General features: G+C 46.0%; 1 protein-coding gene across 2 annotated transcripts in view; it reads right to left on the bottom strand.

Annotated features, from left to right (window-relative positions):
- Positions 1 to 18,165, bottom strand: part of LOC115081790 (ATP-binding cassette sub-family A member 5-like) — a 230,039-nt gene that overhangs the window by 165,365 nt on the left and 46,509 nt on the right. For both annotated transcript variants that reach the window (XR_003853873.1, XM_029586163.1), the window contains exon 3: positions 9,639 to 9,776. Coding sequence is in view for 1 of the 2 variants with exons in the window: in XM_029586163.1 (XP_029442023.1) it covers positions 9,639 to 9,776 (138 nt within the window). In the remaining variant the exon portion in view is untranslated. The remainder of the gene's footprint in view (positions 1 to 9,638; positions 9,777 to 18,165) is intronic.

The following is an 18,165-nucleotide window of genomic DNA, read 5'->3' as shown; positions in this document are numbered from 1 at the left end:
CATGGACACGTGGTATAGAGCGTGCTGGATATGCTCAGTATGCCTAGTCAAAGTTCTAGAAACTTTGACATAAGTTTTCCGTGTCAGGCTCCATCCGATGATGTCACCCATGTGTGAGGACTAACATCCTGCTGTCCTAGGAGAACACCTGGTACAGGTAAGCAACTTTGCTTTCTAATAACGGTAATTTCAGCAAGAAGAGTTAATGAACTACAGACTTTAGTTGACTAATCATCATATACTCAAATATTCAAAAACAGGAGTAATGCTTAGAACACATCTAAACTTTCTACCAATAGGATTGCATTTCCATCTAAACCAAAACATAACATTACCAACATTTTTCCAGAACCTCATTTAACACCAGAAGAACAGATTTTACACACACTAGACTATAGAAGAACATTCCTACTTTACCTAAATGGAACAAAGCCATACAGAAAATCATCCCAATTATTCAAATTATCAATGGGAAAGGATACCTAGTAAAGAAACTATCCCAATCTAGATGGCTAACAGAATACATATCTTATAGTTTCAATTTACTTGATAAAGGTGAGCTGGTTGATATAGTGTATTTGGATTTTTAGAAGGAATTTGACAGTCCCTCATGAAAGACTCCTCAGGTAACTGGGTGGTCATGGGATTGGAGGTAGTATCCCATTGCGGATTGATATCTGGATAAATGATAGGCAATTAAATGGTCAGTTTTCCAATTGGAGAAAGATTGTTAATGGAGTGCCCCAGGGGTCTGTATTGGAACCTGTGCTGTTTAGCATATTCATAAATAATCAGAAGAAAGGAATGATGAGTGAGGTGACCAAATTTGTAGATGACACAAATTGGTTTCAGTCATTAAAACAGCAGCGGATTATGAAGAACTGTAGAAGGACCTTGTGAGACTAGGAAACTGGGCTTCTAAAAGCAGATGCAATTTAATGTTGACAAGTGTAAAGTAATGCACAGGTACACAATGCAGGGTTCCATGTTAGGAGTCACTACTCAGGAAAAGAACCTTGCAGTCCTTGTGGACAATACCATTTTATCTTTGGCTTAGTATGCGGTGGCAAGCAAAAAAGCAAACAGAATGTTAGGAATTATTTGGAAAGGAATAGAGAACAAAACTGAGAATATCTTAATGCCTTTGTATAAAGTCATGGTGTGACTGCACCTTGAGTATTGTATGTTCTGGTACCATATCTCAAAAAAGACATAGTAGACCTAGAAAAGGAACAGAGAAGGGCAACAAAAAGGATAAAGGGGATGGAAAAACTCCCTTATAAAGGCCTTAGGGCTTTTTAGCTTGATGAAGAAATAACTGAAAGGGAATATGATTGACATTTATAAAATTATGTGTGGGATGGATTGAGTAAATAGGGAACACTTATTTACCCTTTCAAACAACACTAGAACTAAGACCACTCCATGAAACTAACAACCAACTGATTTAAAACCAATCAAGGAAATGTTTTTTTACTCAGCACACAATCAAGCTATGGAATCTGTTGCCAGAGGATGTGGTCAAAGCAACTAACATAGTTGTGTTTAAAAGAGGAGTGGATAAGCTGCTGAAGGAAAGTCCATAAACAATTATTAGCCAGGTAGATTTGAGAAAGCCAGCACTTATCCCTGGGAGTGTGATACAAGGAAGAAATCAACTAATGAGGATCTCACAGGTACATGTCACCTGGATTGGCCACTGTAGAGAAGGTATGCTGGGTCGATGGATCTTGATCTAACCTAGCATAGCACTTCTTATGTTCGTAAAGAGCCAAAATCAAAATATTCAATAAAAGCCAATCAAATTAGGGTGGTAGCCAGTTCAATAGCGCAAAGTAATTGCATTTCTATATTAGACATTTGTATAGCAGCAATCTGGTCTCAGCACATACATTTTCCAAGCATTGTTTGGATCAAAAAACTCACATTGACAGCAATTTTGGGCAAGCAGTGCTAAAAAAAATATTCTAAACTAAAAAAAAATATTAACTTCCTGCAAAAGAAAAAAAAAGGGCTGCAAGAAAGGAAAAAAAAACAAAAAACAACACCGCAACCTTTAGCTAGGGAGTCCCTACATGTGTGGTTGTATTGTCCGGCTTGTCCACAGAGAAAGCAAAGTTACTTACCTGCAACAGATGTGGACAGCAGGATAAATAGTCACACAAACCTTCCCTCTTTCCTGGTAAGTCGAAGTTAGCTAGGAATTGGACTGAGGAAGGGTGTGCGGCAACAGTAGCGCAGGAAGTCCTACACATGCTCAGAAAAGGTTTAATCATATTCTGGGCTGGGATAGAACAGCAACTGACATAACACCATCAGATGACATCAATGTGGCAGTTTGTCCTGCTATCCATGAACACCTTTTACAGGTAAGCAACTTTGCTTTTTTCTTGATGCTTTTCACTAAATACCAAACTATTCATGAAAGGAAAATTGGTTCTTACCTGCTAATTTTCGTTCCTGTAATACCACAGATCAGTCCAGACCAGTGGGTTATGCACTCCCACTAGCAGATGGAGTCAGAGAGCAAAGCTTCGAGGCACTGGTTTCCCAAGTGTGCTACCTGTAGCTCATCAGTATTTATCGATACCCAAGCAAGAGGGCCGATGCAACATGGTGTGCTGAGCTGAGCGCATTCTTAACATGCAGTTGAACCCGGGTAGAATAGGCGCTAATCAATACCATAATGCAATAAGGGGATGAGCGTGTCTAACACGGAGTGAATGTAGTAGCGCTCTTCATATGCAAATGCATGTGAATGAGGCTATTAGGCATTCACTCCCGATGCAAAAAGAAAAATGCCAGGAGCAGGCGTTAATAGATGTGCGCATCGAAAAAAGAAGAAAAAGAAAAGAAATAAAAGAAAAAAAAAAAAGCCGATCGGGCCCATCACAAAAACCGACAGAGTTTAACAGCGTCGGTTTTCGTTAACAGCGGACAGCCACGAAAACAGACGCTGATAAACCCGGCGTTGGTTTTCGCGGCTGTCCGCCGCTAAGGAAAACTGCCGCTGATTTCTCTGGAAATAAACTATTGATAACTGAAAAAAGTCTTGCAGAGAGTTACATTTAGTCACCGTTTTGCAAATGGGAAACAACTTGCGTTGGCGCAAAGCTGACAGCAGTCAAGCGGGAGCAGGGAAAAAGGGAACCCTCTGAGCAAATGGCTGCGCCTTACCTGGGGATGTAGCAGGCTTCTTCCCCCAGTCGCAGCTGGAAGTCATCCCAAGCCGGGCCGGGCCCTCCCTGGCACTCTGAGTGGCGGACACACTTCCTCCAGTCCCGATGCGCTGGGGCATTGCAGGAGAAGATTTCATTCCCTCCCGCTCCTCTTCTTCCCGAGTGGGGGGGAGGGGGGGGGGGGGAGAGGGGTGTGATCAGGTGCTGCTGTGGCTCCCCTTCAGCTTCACAGTGAGTGAGCGCACACCCCCATCCATCCGGCTGTCCGTGCGGACACTTGCCAGCGTCTGTTTTCATGACCACCGTACAGCAGTAAGGGAAACCGATGCCAATAAACCCGGCATCGGTTTTCGTGACCAGCGTACAGCAGTCACGAAAACCATTTGGGTTCGCATTTGCTAGGATGTGCTAGGGTCGCTAACGTGACCCCCTAATTTTAATATTGCATGGCGCCCCCCCTTTGGGGCGACATGCGCATGTTAAGATTGTGGGCGCTGACTGTTCAGCGCCCGCTTTCTACACAATTTTATTGCATCGACCCCAAAGTATAATTGACAAAAAACATCTAATTCCCGAAACAAGGGCAAACAGGAAAAAACTCCCTCAAAGGTCCGAAACAAACTACCCCAATGAATCACGGTTCATAACAAAAACCAAAATATTATAGAATCATCCTGATAGATTCCCTATGTACATCAGCTAACCGTTAGGTAAATCAGTCTTTCGGCAGTAGCACCCGGGCAGGATCCTGGACTTGTCTGTGATATTACAGGAACGAAAATTAGCAGGTAAGAACCAATTATCGTTTTCTGAACATACCCAGATCAGTCCAGACCAGTGGGATGTACCAAAGCCACATTACACCGGGCGGGAACCCGAAAGACCAGCTCGCAAGACGCTCTCCCCAAAAAGCGCTTGGTCTGGATCCCTAACATCCAGGCAATAATGCCTTGTGGAGGTATGCAGAGAAGACCAGACTGCGGCTCTACAAATCTCCTCAGGTGACAACTGACACTCTGTCCAAGAAGCCGCTTGCGCTCTCGTCGAGTGAGCTTTCAAACCAGTCGGGATGACCCTTCCCGATATAGGCCAAGCAAATTGTTTCCTTCAGCCAGCGAGCCAAGGATGCCATAGGTGCCTTTTCACCCTTCTTCGGACCTCCAAAGAGCACAAAAAGGTGATCCGATTTTTGAAAAGAGTTAGTGACCTTCAAACACCGAAGGAGAACCTGGCGGACATCTAACAGATGAAGATCTCTTCCCATAGCGGGGTCACGAGCCCAATCAGGGAATCCAGGTAAATCCATGGACTGATTAACATGAAAGGCAGATACCATCTTCGGCAAAAAGGAAGGGACCATGCGCAGGGACCCTCTATCAGCCAAGATGAGAAGGAAGGGATTCCTACAGGAAGGAGCCTACAATTCTGAAATACATCTCGCAGAACAGATGGCCACCAAAAACACCGTCTTCAAGGTGAGGTCCTTTAAGGAAGCATGTCCCAGAGGCTGAAAAGGGGGATCACGAAGCGCCCTCAATACCAGATTGAGATTCCACTCCAGGCATAACTTGCAAAGAGGAGGACATAAGAACATACCATACTGGGTCACACCAAGGGTCCATCAAGCCCAGGATCCTGTTTCCAACAGTGGCCAATCCAGGCCATAAGAGCCTGGCAAGTACCCAAAAACTAAGTCTATTTCGACGAAGTTGCTTCACCAGTTCAGGAAACGGACAATGTCCGAGTGGCTGGCCTGCCACCTACCTGCCCTAAGAGACATCCCAGGGCCGAAACCTGAACACACAAGGAACTATAACCCAAACCTTTAGATAATCTCTGCTGCAAAAACTTCAAACACCTTCCACACTCGACCGTATGCCATAGATGTCGAGAGCCACCTGGACTGAAGCAGGGTGGAAATCACCTGTTCTGAATAACCTTTCATCCGTAACTGCCGCCTCTCAAACACCAGGCTGCGAGAGAGAAGTGATCCTCCCGATCTGAAAAAAATGGGCCCTTGTCACAGGAGGTTTGGCAGATGAGCTAGGCATAGCAGGCCATCTGTCGCCAACCGTACCAGGTCCGCAAACCACGGCCGCTGCGGCCACTCCGGTGCCACCAGAATTACCGAACAGGATGGTCCTCTATGTGCCGGAGAGCGCGCCCAATCAGGGGCCATGGAGGAAAGGCATACAGGAGGATTCCAGTTGGCCACTTGCAGACTAGGGCGTCTACTTCGACCACCCCAATTTCCTTCTTTCGGCTGAAGAACCGGTCTGACTTGGCGTTGACACGGGCCGCCATTAGGTCCATTTGGGGAACTCTCCATCAGTCACAAATGTGATTCCAACCCTCCCGGGATAGTTCCCACTCCCCGGGATCCAGCTGTTGATGAGTGAGGAAGTCCGTCTGCACGTTGTCCACGCCTGCCACGTGAGAGACTGTGATGCCTTCCAGATGAAGCTCGGCCCAAGCAAAGAGGATGTGTGCTTCCTGTGCCATGGCCAGACTCCTGGTTCCTCACTTGTGCTTGAGATATGCCATCGTGATGGCGTTGTCCGAGAAGACTCGAACCATTCTCCCCTGCACCAGCGACTGGAATGCCTACAACGCTTTGCGGACTGCCCTTGTCTCTAGGCGCTTGATAGACCATGACCGTTCGGGTAAGGACCAGGTTCCCTGCGCCACATGACCGAGGCACACGGCTCCCCAGCTTTGAAGGCTTGATTCCATTGTCGCGATCATCCAGTCTGGGACTTCGAGGGGTATCCCCTTCTGTAAGTTGTCTTCCAACAGCCACCACTACAGGCTGGATCTGATTCGCTGCAACAAAGGCAGGGGCAACTGGTATTGCTCTGACACTGGGTCCCACCGTGACAGAAGATCTCTCTGCAACAGTCTCAGGTGAGCGAAGGCCCAAGGAACCAATTTCAACATCCAAGCCATGAACTCCAGAACTTGTAGGTAATTCCTCTCTCTGGGGATTGGAAGCTGTAACAAGAAACGCACTTGTTGCTGCAATTTGTACATCCTGTCGTTCGTGAGAAACACCCTGCCTTGGAGGGTTTTGAAACGAGCTTCCAAATACTCCAGACACTGTGACGGAGTCAGATGACGTTTGCTTCATTGATTACTCAGCCTAGGGACTGGAGACAATGGATCACATAAAGAACTGTCCGCTTGCCTTCTTCTTCCGACTTGGCTCGAATCAGCCAATCATTGAGGTAAAGATGGACCATTATCCCTTCCTTCCGGAGGGTCGCCGCCACCACGACCATCACCTTGGTAAAGGTGCATGGGGCTGTCACCAGTCCGAATGGCAGCACCCGAACTGAAAATGCTGACCCAGGATATTGAATCGTAGGGATCTCTGGTGAGCGCTGCGAATCAGGATGTATAGATAAGCCTCGGTGAGATCCAAGGAGGCGAGGAACTCTCCCTTTCGAACTGCTGTGATGATTGTTCGAAGTACTTCAATTCGAAAATGGGGCACCTTCAAGCAGTGATTCACCTGTAGGTCAGGATGGGACAGAAATTGCCCTCCTTTTTGGGAACCATGAAATAAATGGAGTACCGACCCTTCCCCCGATCCTCAGACGGCACGGGGACAATCGCCTTTAGGGCCAGCAATCTTTGTACAGTGTCTTCTATCGCGGCTCACTTGTTGCGGGAAATGCATTGCGATTCCACAAAGGCTGGCACGAGAGGCCAAGAAAATTCTAAGGCATAACTTTCTTTTACCACTTCCAACACCCAACGATCAGAGGTGATCCTGGCCCAGTCCTCGTAAAATTGGGACAACCTGACCCCGAACATCCCGTCTGAGGAGTGGGCAGGCGTGATTTCATTGGGCAGGCTTCCCAGTTCTGGTTCCCTGACTGAAACCACCTCCGGCAGGACAACTGAAGCTGCGAAAGGAGTGTGTATGGGAACAGGTCTGTCTGGAACCAGAGAGTGGAAACACTCCTCCCCGACCTTCTTTTTTGGAAATCCCGAAAACGGGATCGAGGACCAAATGATTTCCTGTAGGGCATTCTATCTTCCAGCAGTCTATTGCCCTTGGAATCCCCCAGAGATTTCATCAGCTGATCCAAATCCTCTCCAAACAGCAACTTCCCTCAGAAAGGCAGACTGCACAATTGCGACTTGGAGGAAGCATCCGCTGCCCAATTGCTGAGCCATAGAAGTCGCCGAGCTGCCACAGAGGAGACCATAGTCCGGGCCACCGAATGCACCAAGTCATATAAGGCATCCGCCACATATGCTACCACCGCCTCCAGACAAGCCGCCTGAGAAGCTCACAAAGTCCCAGAAGACAATGGGTCCTGCAGTTTTTGAATCCAACATAAACACACTCTTTGCACCATGCTGGCACACACCACCGCCCGAAGTCCTAAGAAGGAGACCTTGAACACTCACTTCAGATGCAGCTTCAGCTTATGGTCCTGCACATCTCTGAGAGCAGCTGCTCCCGCCACTGGATTGGTCATCTTCTTGGTCACCGCTGATACAGCCGCATCCACCTTAGGTACCCTGAGGCATTCTAAATGTTACTCAATTAATGGGTAGAGTTTTTTTGCATCGCCTGGCCGACCTTAAGCCCCGCCTCTGATGAGCTTTTGAATCTTCTTCGGGATGGGAAAAGCACTAGGTGGATCCCGGAGACCATCCAGGACTGGGTTCACTCCCTCGCTGTCGGAATCTTCCAGCGAGGGTCTCACCCCCAATTCCTCAAGCACCTGGGAATAAAGGGGCACAATTCCTCCCTCTTAAACAGTCAGACTATGCGAGGGTGTCCCCCTCCGCACTAGGTTCTACCAGATCCTGATCATCATCGCCCGAATCTACGTCTGGAGGGACCTCACCCTGATTTGCAGCGGTGTCTCTCAGGGTCACTGATCAACCCATGTTACAAGATAATACATAATCAAACATAATATAATAATAAATCAATAAAGTAACAACAGATGCTTCCATGTGCCCTGCCAGAAAGAAAAACATTTACTCCAGAAGTGAGAGCAACTGAATTTTTCATACATAATAATATAGAGGGTAATATCAGCCACTGGCTGGCTTGCAAAGTTATCTGATTAAGTACCTGATTCACTAAGGGGCAGATTTTCAAAGGGTTACACGCGTAACTTACGCACGTAACCCCGAAAACCTGCTCCTGCGCGCCGAGCCTATTTCACATAGGCTCGGCGATGCACACAAGTCCTGGGACGCTCGTATGTCCTGGGACTTTGAAAAAGGGGTGGGAAGGGGCGGCGCCATGGGCATGGTGCCGGTCGGGGGGTGGGACCGAGGCCTCCGGCACAGCGGCTGTGCTGGAGGATGGTGCGCTGGCAGCCGGTGTAAATCCTGAAACAAAGGTGGGGGGGGGGAATTTAGATAGGGCTGGGGGGTGGGTTATAAGGGAAAGGAAGGGGAAGGTGGGGGGGGTGGAAGGAAAGTTCCCTCGAGGCCGCTCCGATTCGGAGTGGCCTCGGAGGGAACGGGGATAGCCATTGGGGCTCCCCTAGGACTTGGCGCGCACAAGGTGCACAAGTGTGCACCCCCTTGCGCGCACATGTTATAAAATCGGGTGTAGATTTGTGCACGCCGGGTTGCGCGCACAAATCTACGCCCGCGCGTAGATTACAAAATCTGGCCCTATGGGTTTTTCCCAAAGACACAAACTAGGAGAAAAACCTTAATGAATCTGGCCCTAACTTTGGTGGAATATTCAGTGGCGCAGCCGCACCACTGAATATACCTATCTTATCTATCTTTATCTAGCTAACGTTAGGACTATTCTATGGCACAACAAGAATTAGATAAATACGTTATCCGGCTAACTCTGAATATTGGAGTTAGTTAGATAACTTAACTCTGTCCAGAAATGCCTCTGGTATGCCCCTACGTTATCCAGCTAAATTTCAGTCAGAGAATGGGATGTGGAAAGTGGGGTTGGACAGGTGGTTGATCACAAATGCTGGAGACTGCAAACTTAAGGTTCAGAACTTGACAAAGTTTAATGAGTTCTCCCTGTACTTTGCATACATTCAACGCGGTAAATTTCAGTCTACCCAACTGTACTCTTAATTGTGTAATGAATACTTATTACTGTGAGCTTTCTGGGATGGGACTTTCTCACCATGCTTTGCAACAGTAGGTGCTACTATAAAACTAACTACTGGCCAAAAAACAACTTTTCCCTGGCCAAGTGTTAGCCTAAGCCTGTAAAAGCCTTTTATTATAGAAGAGGGAGCAAGAAGACCTTGTCTTGTCAGCTTTTACTTCCTCTCCAGCTCTGATTTCCATCAACCCAGAGAATCCAGAAGAAACTTCAAAAGATATGCTATTGCTCCCAAGGATGTAAGCTATTACATGATATTTTATTTTTCCTTTTGCTAATAACAGATGACACAAAACACATGACACAATTGACAGTATATTAGTAGTAACATTAAAACTTACCTTAATAAAGCAAATCAGACATCCGATAAGGGGGTAGGTTGGAATGAAGATGGAGAAGAGATCATGAAGGATGGTAGTTATCAAATTATTTCCAATAAAAAAAGTTATGTTAATGGTGATAATGGAAACCAAAGTCATCTAAAATTAAATAAGAAAAAATAAAATAAGGTTATTGAAAATAGGTTGTACAATAGCAAAAAGTTTGCATCATAGCCACTGTCACACAAATGCATACTGAAAATAGGGGGCTACAGTGCATATCCCAATACTTACAATAAAAGCGTTATCTTAAAAACACACACAGTGCTGACAATGCCTGATGAATGTTTTTCATGAATAATAACAGAATTCAGGAACATTGGGGATTGTTATTTAAAAATTCTTGAAGTTCTGCTGACAGTAGAAGGAAGTATTTGATGTAAGTAGCACAGATCCTCCAGACTAGCTCCAAGACATTGACAAATGATAATCCTCAAATTTTTCCTGAACCTTATTAATAAATGTTCTTCATATGTGAATTCACTTCTAGAGGTAGGTAAACTGGTGAGTTCAAGAGTACAAGAGAGCTTTGTCTATATTAGGGGGGAGGCGAGGCCAAGCTGATGCAGAGGCTGGCTGGAGCATAAGAACATAAGAAATTGCCATGCTGGGTCAGACCAAGATCCATCAAGCCCAGCATCCCGCTTCCAACAGGGGCCAAACTAGGCCACAAGAACCTGGCAATTACCCAAACACTAAGAAGATCCCATGCTACTGATGTAATTAATAGCAGTGGCTATTCCCTAAGTAAACTTGATTAATAGCCGTTAATGGACTTCTCCTCCAAGAACTTATCCAAACCTTTTTTGAACCCAGCTACTCTAACTGCACTAACCACATCCTCTGGCAACAAATTCCACAGCTTTATTGTGTGTTGAGTGAAAAAGCACTTTCTGCGATTAGTCTTAAATGTGCTATTTGCTAACTTCATGGAATGCCCCCTAGTCCTTCTATTATTCAAAAGTATTAATAACCGATTCACATCTACTCGTTCAAGACCTCTCATGATCTTAAAGACTTCTATCATATCCCCCCTCAGTCATCTCTTCTCCAAGCTGAACAGCGCTAACCTCTTCAGCCTTTCCTCATAGGGGATCTGTTCCATCCCCTTTATCATTTTGATTGCCCTTCTCTGTACCTTCTCCATCTCAACTATATCTTTTTTGAGATGAGGCGACCAGAATTGTACACAGTATTCAAGGTGCAGTCTCACCATAGAGCGATATAGAGGCATGCTGTCATTTTCCGTTTTATTAACCATTCCCTTCCTAAAAATTCCTAACATTCTGTTTACTTTTTTGACTGCTGCAGCACACTGAGCCAATGATTTTAAAGTATTATCCACTATGATGCCTAGATCTTTTTCCTGGGTGGTAGTTCCTAATATGGAACCTAACATAGTGTAATTACAGCAATGGTTATTTTTCCCTATATGCAACACCTTGCACTTGTCCATATTAAATTTCATCTGCCATTTGGATGCTGAAGAATTAGGTTAAATTATTGCTTTAAGAAAACTGCCTCATGTTGACTAGTAACTGGAATAAAAAGGCCTGAAGAGGGAAAAATGTAATTGTCAGTCCAAGGCTGAGAATGGCATGTGAGTGAAGAGTGAATTCCTGATAAGAAAGGTGCCAAGAAAGTTACAACAAACAAAGGAAGCAGAATGTGTGATGTCTGAGAGGCGCATGAAGGAAAATTACCAGCAATCGTAGGGGATGAGCAAAGGGAGGGGTAAACATATGAGCCATGTTTAACAGTGTATAAAAATCTAAGGCAAATTTAAAATGATGAGCAAACGGCAAGGCTCACGAAACAGTATATTCTGTAAGATGAGCTCCTTTACTCCCATAAGGAAAACACAATCTTGATTTCCTTATCGTTTCTGCTATCTTAACTTTGTATGCATGCATGAAATAAACAGATACTGCCATTTCTTATAAGATCTCTACGCTACTTAATAAATGTTATGTTTTGAAACTGAAAGTCTGTTTCATCACTGGTAACTCTGGGGAGGAAACTAGAGGGGTAAGTTTCAAGATATTTTTAACATTTTGGTAGCAGAGGATGGTTCCAACTGCTGTATCCTTTCTTGCTTGCTTTTATTAATAAAGATTATTAACCAGCCTTTTGTCTGAAAGGTATGGGTCTTGGGCTCTGAACTCTCTGAGCGCTTGGAGCCTCAGGTAATGATATTGAACTCCCTGTAAGCACAGGTAATGATAGTGAACTCCCTGAAAGGTCAGGTAATGATTCTTTGAACTACCTGAGTGACACAGCCCTCAGGTAATGAACAATGCCCAATCTTCCAGTCTTGCAAGGTCCTCCTGTAATGTATCACAATCCGCTTGTGATTTAACTACTCTGAATAATTTTGTATCATCCACAAATTTGATAACCTCACTCGTCGTAATCCTTTAAAGATCATTTATATATATATTGAAAAGCACTGGTCCAAGTACAGATCCCAGAGGCACTCCACCTTTTACCCTTTTCCACTGAGAAAATTAACCATGTAATCCTACTCTCTGTTTCCTGTCTTTTAACCAGTTTGTAATCCACGAAAGGACATCGCCTCCTATCCCATGACTTTTTAGTTTTCTTAGAAGCCTCTCATGAGGTACTTTATCAAATGCCTTCTGAAAATCCAAATACACTACAACTACCGGTTCACCTTTATCCACATGTTTATTAACCCCTTCAAAAAAATGAAGCAGATTTGTTAGGCAAGACTTCCCTTGGGTAAATCCATGTTGACTGTGTTCCAGTAAACCATGTCTCTATATGCTCTATGATTTTGATCTTGAGAATAGTTTCCACTATTTTTCACTGCACTGAAGTCAGGCTCATTGGTCTATAGCTACCCGGATCGCCCCTGGAGCCTTTTTTAAATATTGGGGTTACATTCGCCACCCTCTAGTCTTCAGGTACAATGGATGATTTTAATGATAGGTTACAAATTTTAACTAATAAATCAGAAAGTTCATTTTTTAGTTCCTTCATTACCCTAGAATGCATACCATCCGGTCCAGGTGATTTGCTACTCTTTAGTTTATCAATCTGGCCTACTACATCTTCCAGGTTCACAGTGATTTTGTTCAGTTCGTCTGACTCATCAACCCTGAAAACCATCTCCGGAACTGGTATCTCCCCAACATTCTCATTAGTAAACATTTAGTCTTTCTGCAATGGCCTTATTTTCTCTAAGAGCTCCTTTAACCCCTCGGTCATCTAATGGTCCAACCAACTCCCTTACAGGTTTCTTATTTCGGATATATTTAAAAACGTTTTTATTATGAGTTTTTGCCTCTATGGCCAACTTCATTTCAAATTCCCTCTTCACCTGTCTTATCAATGTTTACACTTAACTTGACAATGCTTATGTTTTATCCTATTTTCTTCAGATGGATCCTTCTTCCAATTTTTGAAGGATGTTTTTTTTTTTAACCATGACAGTAATCGTTTTGCCTTCCTTCCATCTTCACCAATACCAGCTCCGTTCCTCGCGGGTTGAGCCTTTGGGTGCGTAGGGCCAGCTGGTCTTAGGTGGGCCCCTGCGAAGATGGTGGATTCACTGCCGGAAAGGTCATCTGAAGTCAGTCCAGGATCAGAAGCCAGAGAGTCGTCGATAGCCAGTCCGAGGTCGAAACCAGAAGAATCGCCATAAGCCAGTCCGAGGTCAAAGCCAGAAGGTCCATCTGTCGGGATCAGGATGGGAGCTGGAGCAGGAACAGGACTCGGAAGGCAGGAACAGGGCTCGAGACACTCCGTCACATAAGGCCGGTTACCTATCAACTACTGACCGATCTCCCTGGGCCTTCCCTAGCTCGCGTGCGTGCCGAGGCCCCACCTCCTAAAGGGGTGGCGGCAGGAAAACTCAGCCCAACCCCCAGCTGACTTCAGGCTTCACCGGATACTTAAGAATCCGGTGAAGCTCAAAAGAATCCACCAGTGAAGCAGACTCATTGCCAAGTCGTAGGATGTCCAGGGAAGCCTCCTTAAGTATCCTGTGAAGCCTGAAGTCAGCTGGGGGTTGGGCCGAGTTTTCCCGCCGCCGCCCCTTTAAGAGGTTGGGCCTCGGCACACACGTGAGCTAGGGAAGGCCCAGGGAGATCGAGGCCAGCAGCGTCCCAGCTCCTCCTGCATCGCAGGAAGGCCCGGGGAGCTGCAGCTCCCCGGGGAGGCCCAAGCGACCATACCGGGGGTAAGTCTTGGGGCTCGCGACCTGTTAGTGCCGGTGGCACTTACAGTAACCCCTTCTTCTAGGCCTCCTCCCAGGAGGTCTCGGCTTTAGGAGATGAGTGGCATGGACCTGTGCAAGGAGATTCTTGTCCAGGATATTGGCAATGGTTCCCAGGAGTTTTCCTCTGGGTCAAACCTTTCCCAAGCAAGTAGATACGCCCTTCTTCGGCCTCTCTTCCTACAATCCAAGACCTCATGTACTTAGTAGATAGTGTCACCTTCCAAGACAAGCGGCTGAGGCTCTGGAGGTCTCCTGCTGAACCAGGAAAGTACCACAGGCTTTAAGAGGGAGACATGGAAGGAGTTGTGGATTTTCAATGAAGTGGGTAACCGTAGTTGATAGGTCACCGGCCTTATGTGACGGAGCACTGAAAAAGGCCCAATGTAACGAGTAGTCAGCCTCATGGATGGGAGTCTCAGTCAGATGAAGCGGGTGCTGAGCCACACTTTGCTCCCCGGCCGGAGTTGCAGTGCTGGCCTACGGTGTACATTCGCACTTCGTTTGGCATGATCGCTGGCCTCCTTAAGTAGGTGCTGGGTGTTCTCCCACAGTTTATGTAGATCCAGTGCGGTTAGCTGGGCTGCCAGTGAGGGAACAGTCAGGGGAATTGGCAGAGGAGGGAGTGGCTGTCTGCCATACACGATCTTGAAAGGTGATGATTTGGTGCTGGCAGAGACGTGGGAATTAAGGGCAAATTTGGCCCATGGCAAGAGAGTGGCCCAATTATTTTGCTGGGAGTTAACACAGGAGTGGAGAAATTGTTTCAGAGTGTGGTTTGTCCTCTCCGATTGGCCATTCGCCTGGGGGTGATAGGCAGTGGTAAAGTCAAGGGTGATCCCGAATTTCCTGCAAAAGCGATCGACCACAACCCATATGGTGGTCTTGCCCTCGGACAGATGCAGGTCCACAATAAAATCCATGGATATACAGGTCCAGGGCTCCTGGGGTGCTGGTAGAGGTTGTAGAGGTCCCCAAGGTCGACCGGGTAAAGGTGTTTGTACGCCTGGATGTCTCTCCTCAAGGTGAGCCACCAATAGAATCGCTGGATGGAATTCAGGGTTCGCCTCTGTCCCAGGTGATCAGCTGTACGAGAGTCATGCGCCCACTGGAGTATTTTCTCCTGGAGTTGGCGGGGTACCACAGTTTTCCCCGGAGGTACAGAGATGGTAGTTGCAAACTGCACCTGAGCAGGGTGGATGATGTGGCATTGTGGTTCTGGAGTGTCGTCAGGAATAAAGGAGCGGGATAAGGCATCGGCTTTGACATTTTTGGTTGCAGGGCAGTATCGGAGTACGAAGTTAAATCGTGAGAAGGAAAGGGACCATCGGGCCTGTCGTGGGTTTAATCGTTGGGTGTGGTGCAAATACTGCAGATTCTTGTGGTCCGAGAACACAGGGATGCAATGCTGTGCTCCTTCCAGTCAGGGGCACCATTCCTCGAAGGCGAGTTTGATAGCCAGCAATTCTTTGTCTCCGATCCCATAGTTCTTCTTAGCTGGCGAGAATCATCTGGACAGGAAGGAACAGGGATGGAGTGTGCCAGTGGAGGAATGCTGGCTTAGGACTGCTCCCATACCCTTCGGATGAGGCGTCTACCTCCACGATGAAGGACTTCTGGGGATCAGGATGCTGGAGGCAGGGTCTGTTGAGGAAGGCTGCTTTCAAGGACTGAAAGGCCGTCAGAGCTTCCGGAGTCCATTGTTTGGGATTGGCTCCCTTCCGAGTCAGGGCTGTAAGGGATGCGCCTAGGCTGGCATAATTGTGGATGAAACTCTGATAGTAGTTGGCGAAACCAAGAAATCTCTGTAGGAGCTTGTGGCCAACGCTGAATTCTAGCGAGTTTCTCTGGGTCCATGGAAAAACCCTGTTTAGAGACAATGTAGCCCAAAAAGGCAGGCTTTCTTGCTCAAAAATGCATTTTTCTAGTTTTGTGAAGAGTTAATGGTCTCTAAGGTGTTGGAGCACCCGAGCGACGTCAAAGCAATGGGTGGTGAGGTCTCGGGAAAAGATTAAGATGTCATCGAGATACATGACCTCGCACTCATAGAGCATAACCCGAAATATATCATTCATCATATTTTGAAACACCGCGGGTGCACTGCAGAGGCTGAGGGGCATAACAAGGTACTCATAGTGCCTGTCACGGGTGTTGAAGGTGGTTTTTCACTCGTCGCCATTCCGAATGCATATCAGGTTATACGCTCCTCGACGGTCTAGCTTAGAGAAGATGCGAGCCCCTTGCAGCCAATCGAAGAGTTCGGAGATAAGGGGCAAAGGTAGTGGTCCTTTTGGGTTATAGTCGTCAGGCAAGACTGATGGAGGATTGGCTTGAGACAAGTCTTGTGACAGGAGTTTCCCCATCTGGAAAGCTGTAGGGTTGTCCAGTCGAACTGGGGAGAGTGTCTTTGGAGCCAGGGGAGGCCCAGGACAATAGGATGGATCGCCTTTTCTATGATGTGAAACATCAGGATCACCTCATGCAGAGTGCTCGTCCGGAGTTTGACTGGGGCGGTGACATGGGAGACATGTCCCGGCAAAGGTTCTCCTTGGATGGACAACAGGATGAGCGGAACTAGAGTTGAGAAGGTGGGGATCTGGAGGTGTGCAACCAGCTGGCGCATAATGAAATTTTCCCCGGCCCCTGAATCCACTAGGGCAGCGTATGGAAGTCTTGATCCGCCATCTAAATGTTACAGGAAGCGTAAGCAAGGGAGCGGGATGCATCAGGCCCAGAAGGAGTCCCTCTCTGCTGCCTAGGCCTGGGAGTTTCCCGGGTGCACCGGGCAAGAAGACAAAATGTGTCCAGCTCCTCTGCAATACCAAATAAAATTAACTAACTACATATCCTCCAGGGCAAGAACCGAAACTCCACCTAAGGAAAAATGTGAGCTTTTGCTGAGTTTGGCCGAAGGACCTCCGGAAAGGCTGTTGACCTTTCAATGACCTTTCAATCAATTCTTCTTTCTTTTAAAGCTTTATCAAGCCAAAAAGAGCAGTGAGGGAGGGAGAAGAGAGGAAGACGACTTCCAATAGATGCTCCTATTGAACCAAAAACAAGCTGGGAGCCTTACATAGGGCTCGCTTTACTGGGATGCACCAGAAGCCTGACTCACAGATCGTTGTCAATGAAACAGAAAAGGCTGACAAACGCAGAACTGCCAAATATTTCTCCAGCAGGCTGGGCAAAAGCCAAAGCCTAGGAGTCAAGTATGTCCTGCCAAAGGAGGCAGAGTTGTTTATTTTCTTTTTTGATGATATCACCTGTATGTATTTCATGCATGGAACTAGATATATCAACAAAAATATGAAAAGTCTAGCTGGAATTATAAATAGATTGTATATGTTTGAACTGGGGAAACCTCATAAAGCGCCAATTTTAGGCTATATGAATATGCCTAATGGCTACTTGTAAGACTCTAGCTCCAACTTCATGGTTGTTAGAGAAAAGTTATAATCATTGGTAACCCCAGAATATATAAGTTGCTCAGTCCATAATTCTGATGGCTAACTTGATAGTCCAGTGCAAATCAGCTGTGATGGTATCCAAAATCAAATGTTATACCAATCAAGACTCACAGTTGTGACGCCAAGATGCTGTATACAAAACTTCATGCGATAAGTATTGTGATCCCGACAGTGCAGTGTTTCGAGTAAATCCTCTTCATCAGGGAGTAACTCTTAAGCATGGAATATACCTGTATGTCTCAGCTGTGAAAATGTACATGCGCGATAATGATCAATTCGTACCACTGCTTTGGCACTTTTCTCTAACAACCACGAAGTTGGAGCTAGAGTCTTACAAGTAGCCATTAGGCATATTCATATAGCCTAAAATTGGCGCTTTATGAGGTTTCCCCAGTTCAAACATATACAATCTATTTATAATTCCAGCTAGACTTTTCATATTTTTGTTGATTACATAAGTGTCTGGCACTATCTGGATCATTTTTTTGAGTATTGGAACTAGATATAGCCAGTATATTACTATCAAAGCCAAATTTAAATTTTAGCACCTAGCAAGCACAAAAATGTAATAACTGAAATCTAAAATTTTGATCTAATCTCCACAAAAAAATCCAAAAATGTAATAACTACTTTCTTTGAGATAAATTATCAACCTATACTATAAGAAGCAGCAGAGGAGGACCAGAGGGCTCATGTGTGTGCTGTTCCTAGCAGCCTCTGGAAGAAGCCTCCAGAAGTCGCAGCAAGCAGTCCAAACTTCAAGCTTCATGGCTCTGGCTTC

Source organism: Rhinatrema bivittatum, unplaced genomic scaffold, assembly GCF_901001135.1.
Source record: "Rhinatrema bivittatum unplaced genomic scaffold, aRhiBiv1.1, whole genome shotgun sequence".
Lineage (NCBI taxonomy): Eukaryota > Metazoa > Chordata > Amphibia > Gymnophiona > Rhinatrematidae > Rhinatrema > Rhinatrema bivittatum.
The sequence above is the reverse complement of the archived record's forward strand: the minus strand, read 5'-3'. Positions and strand labels throughout refer to the sequence as shown.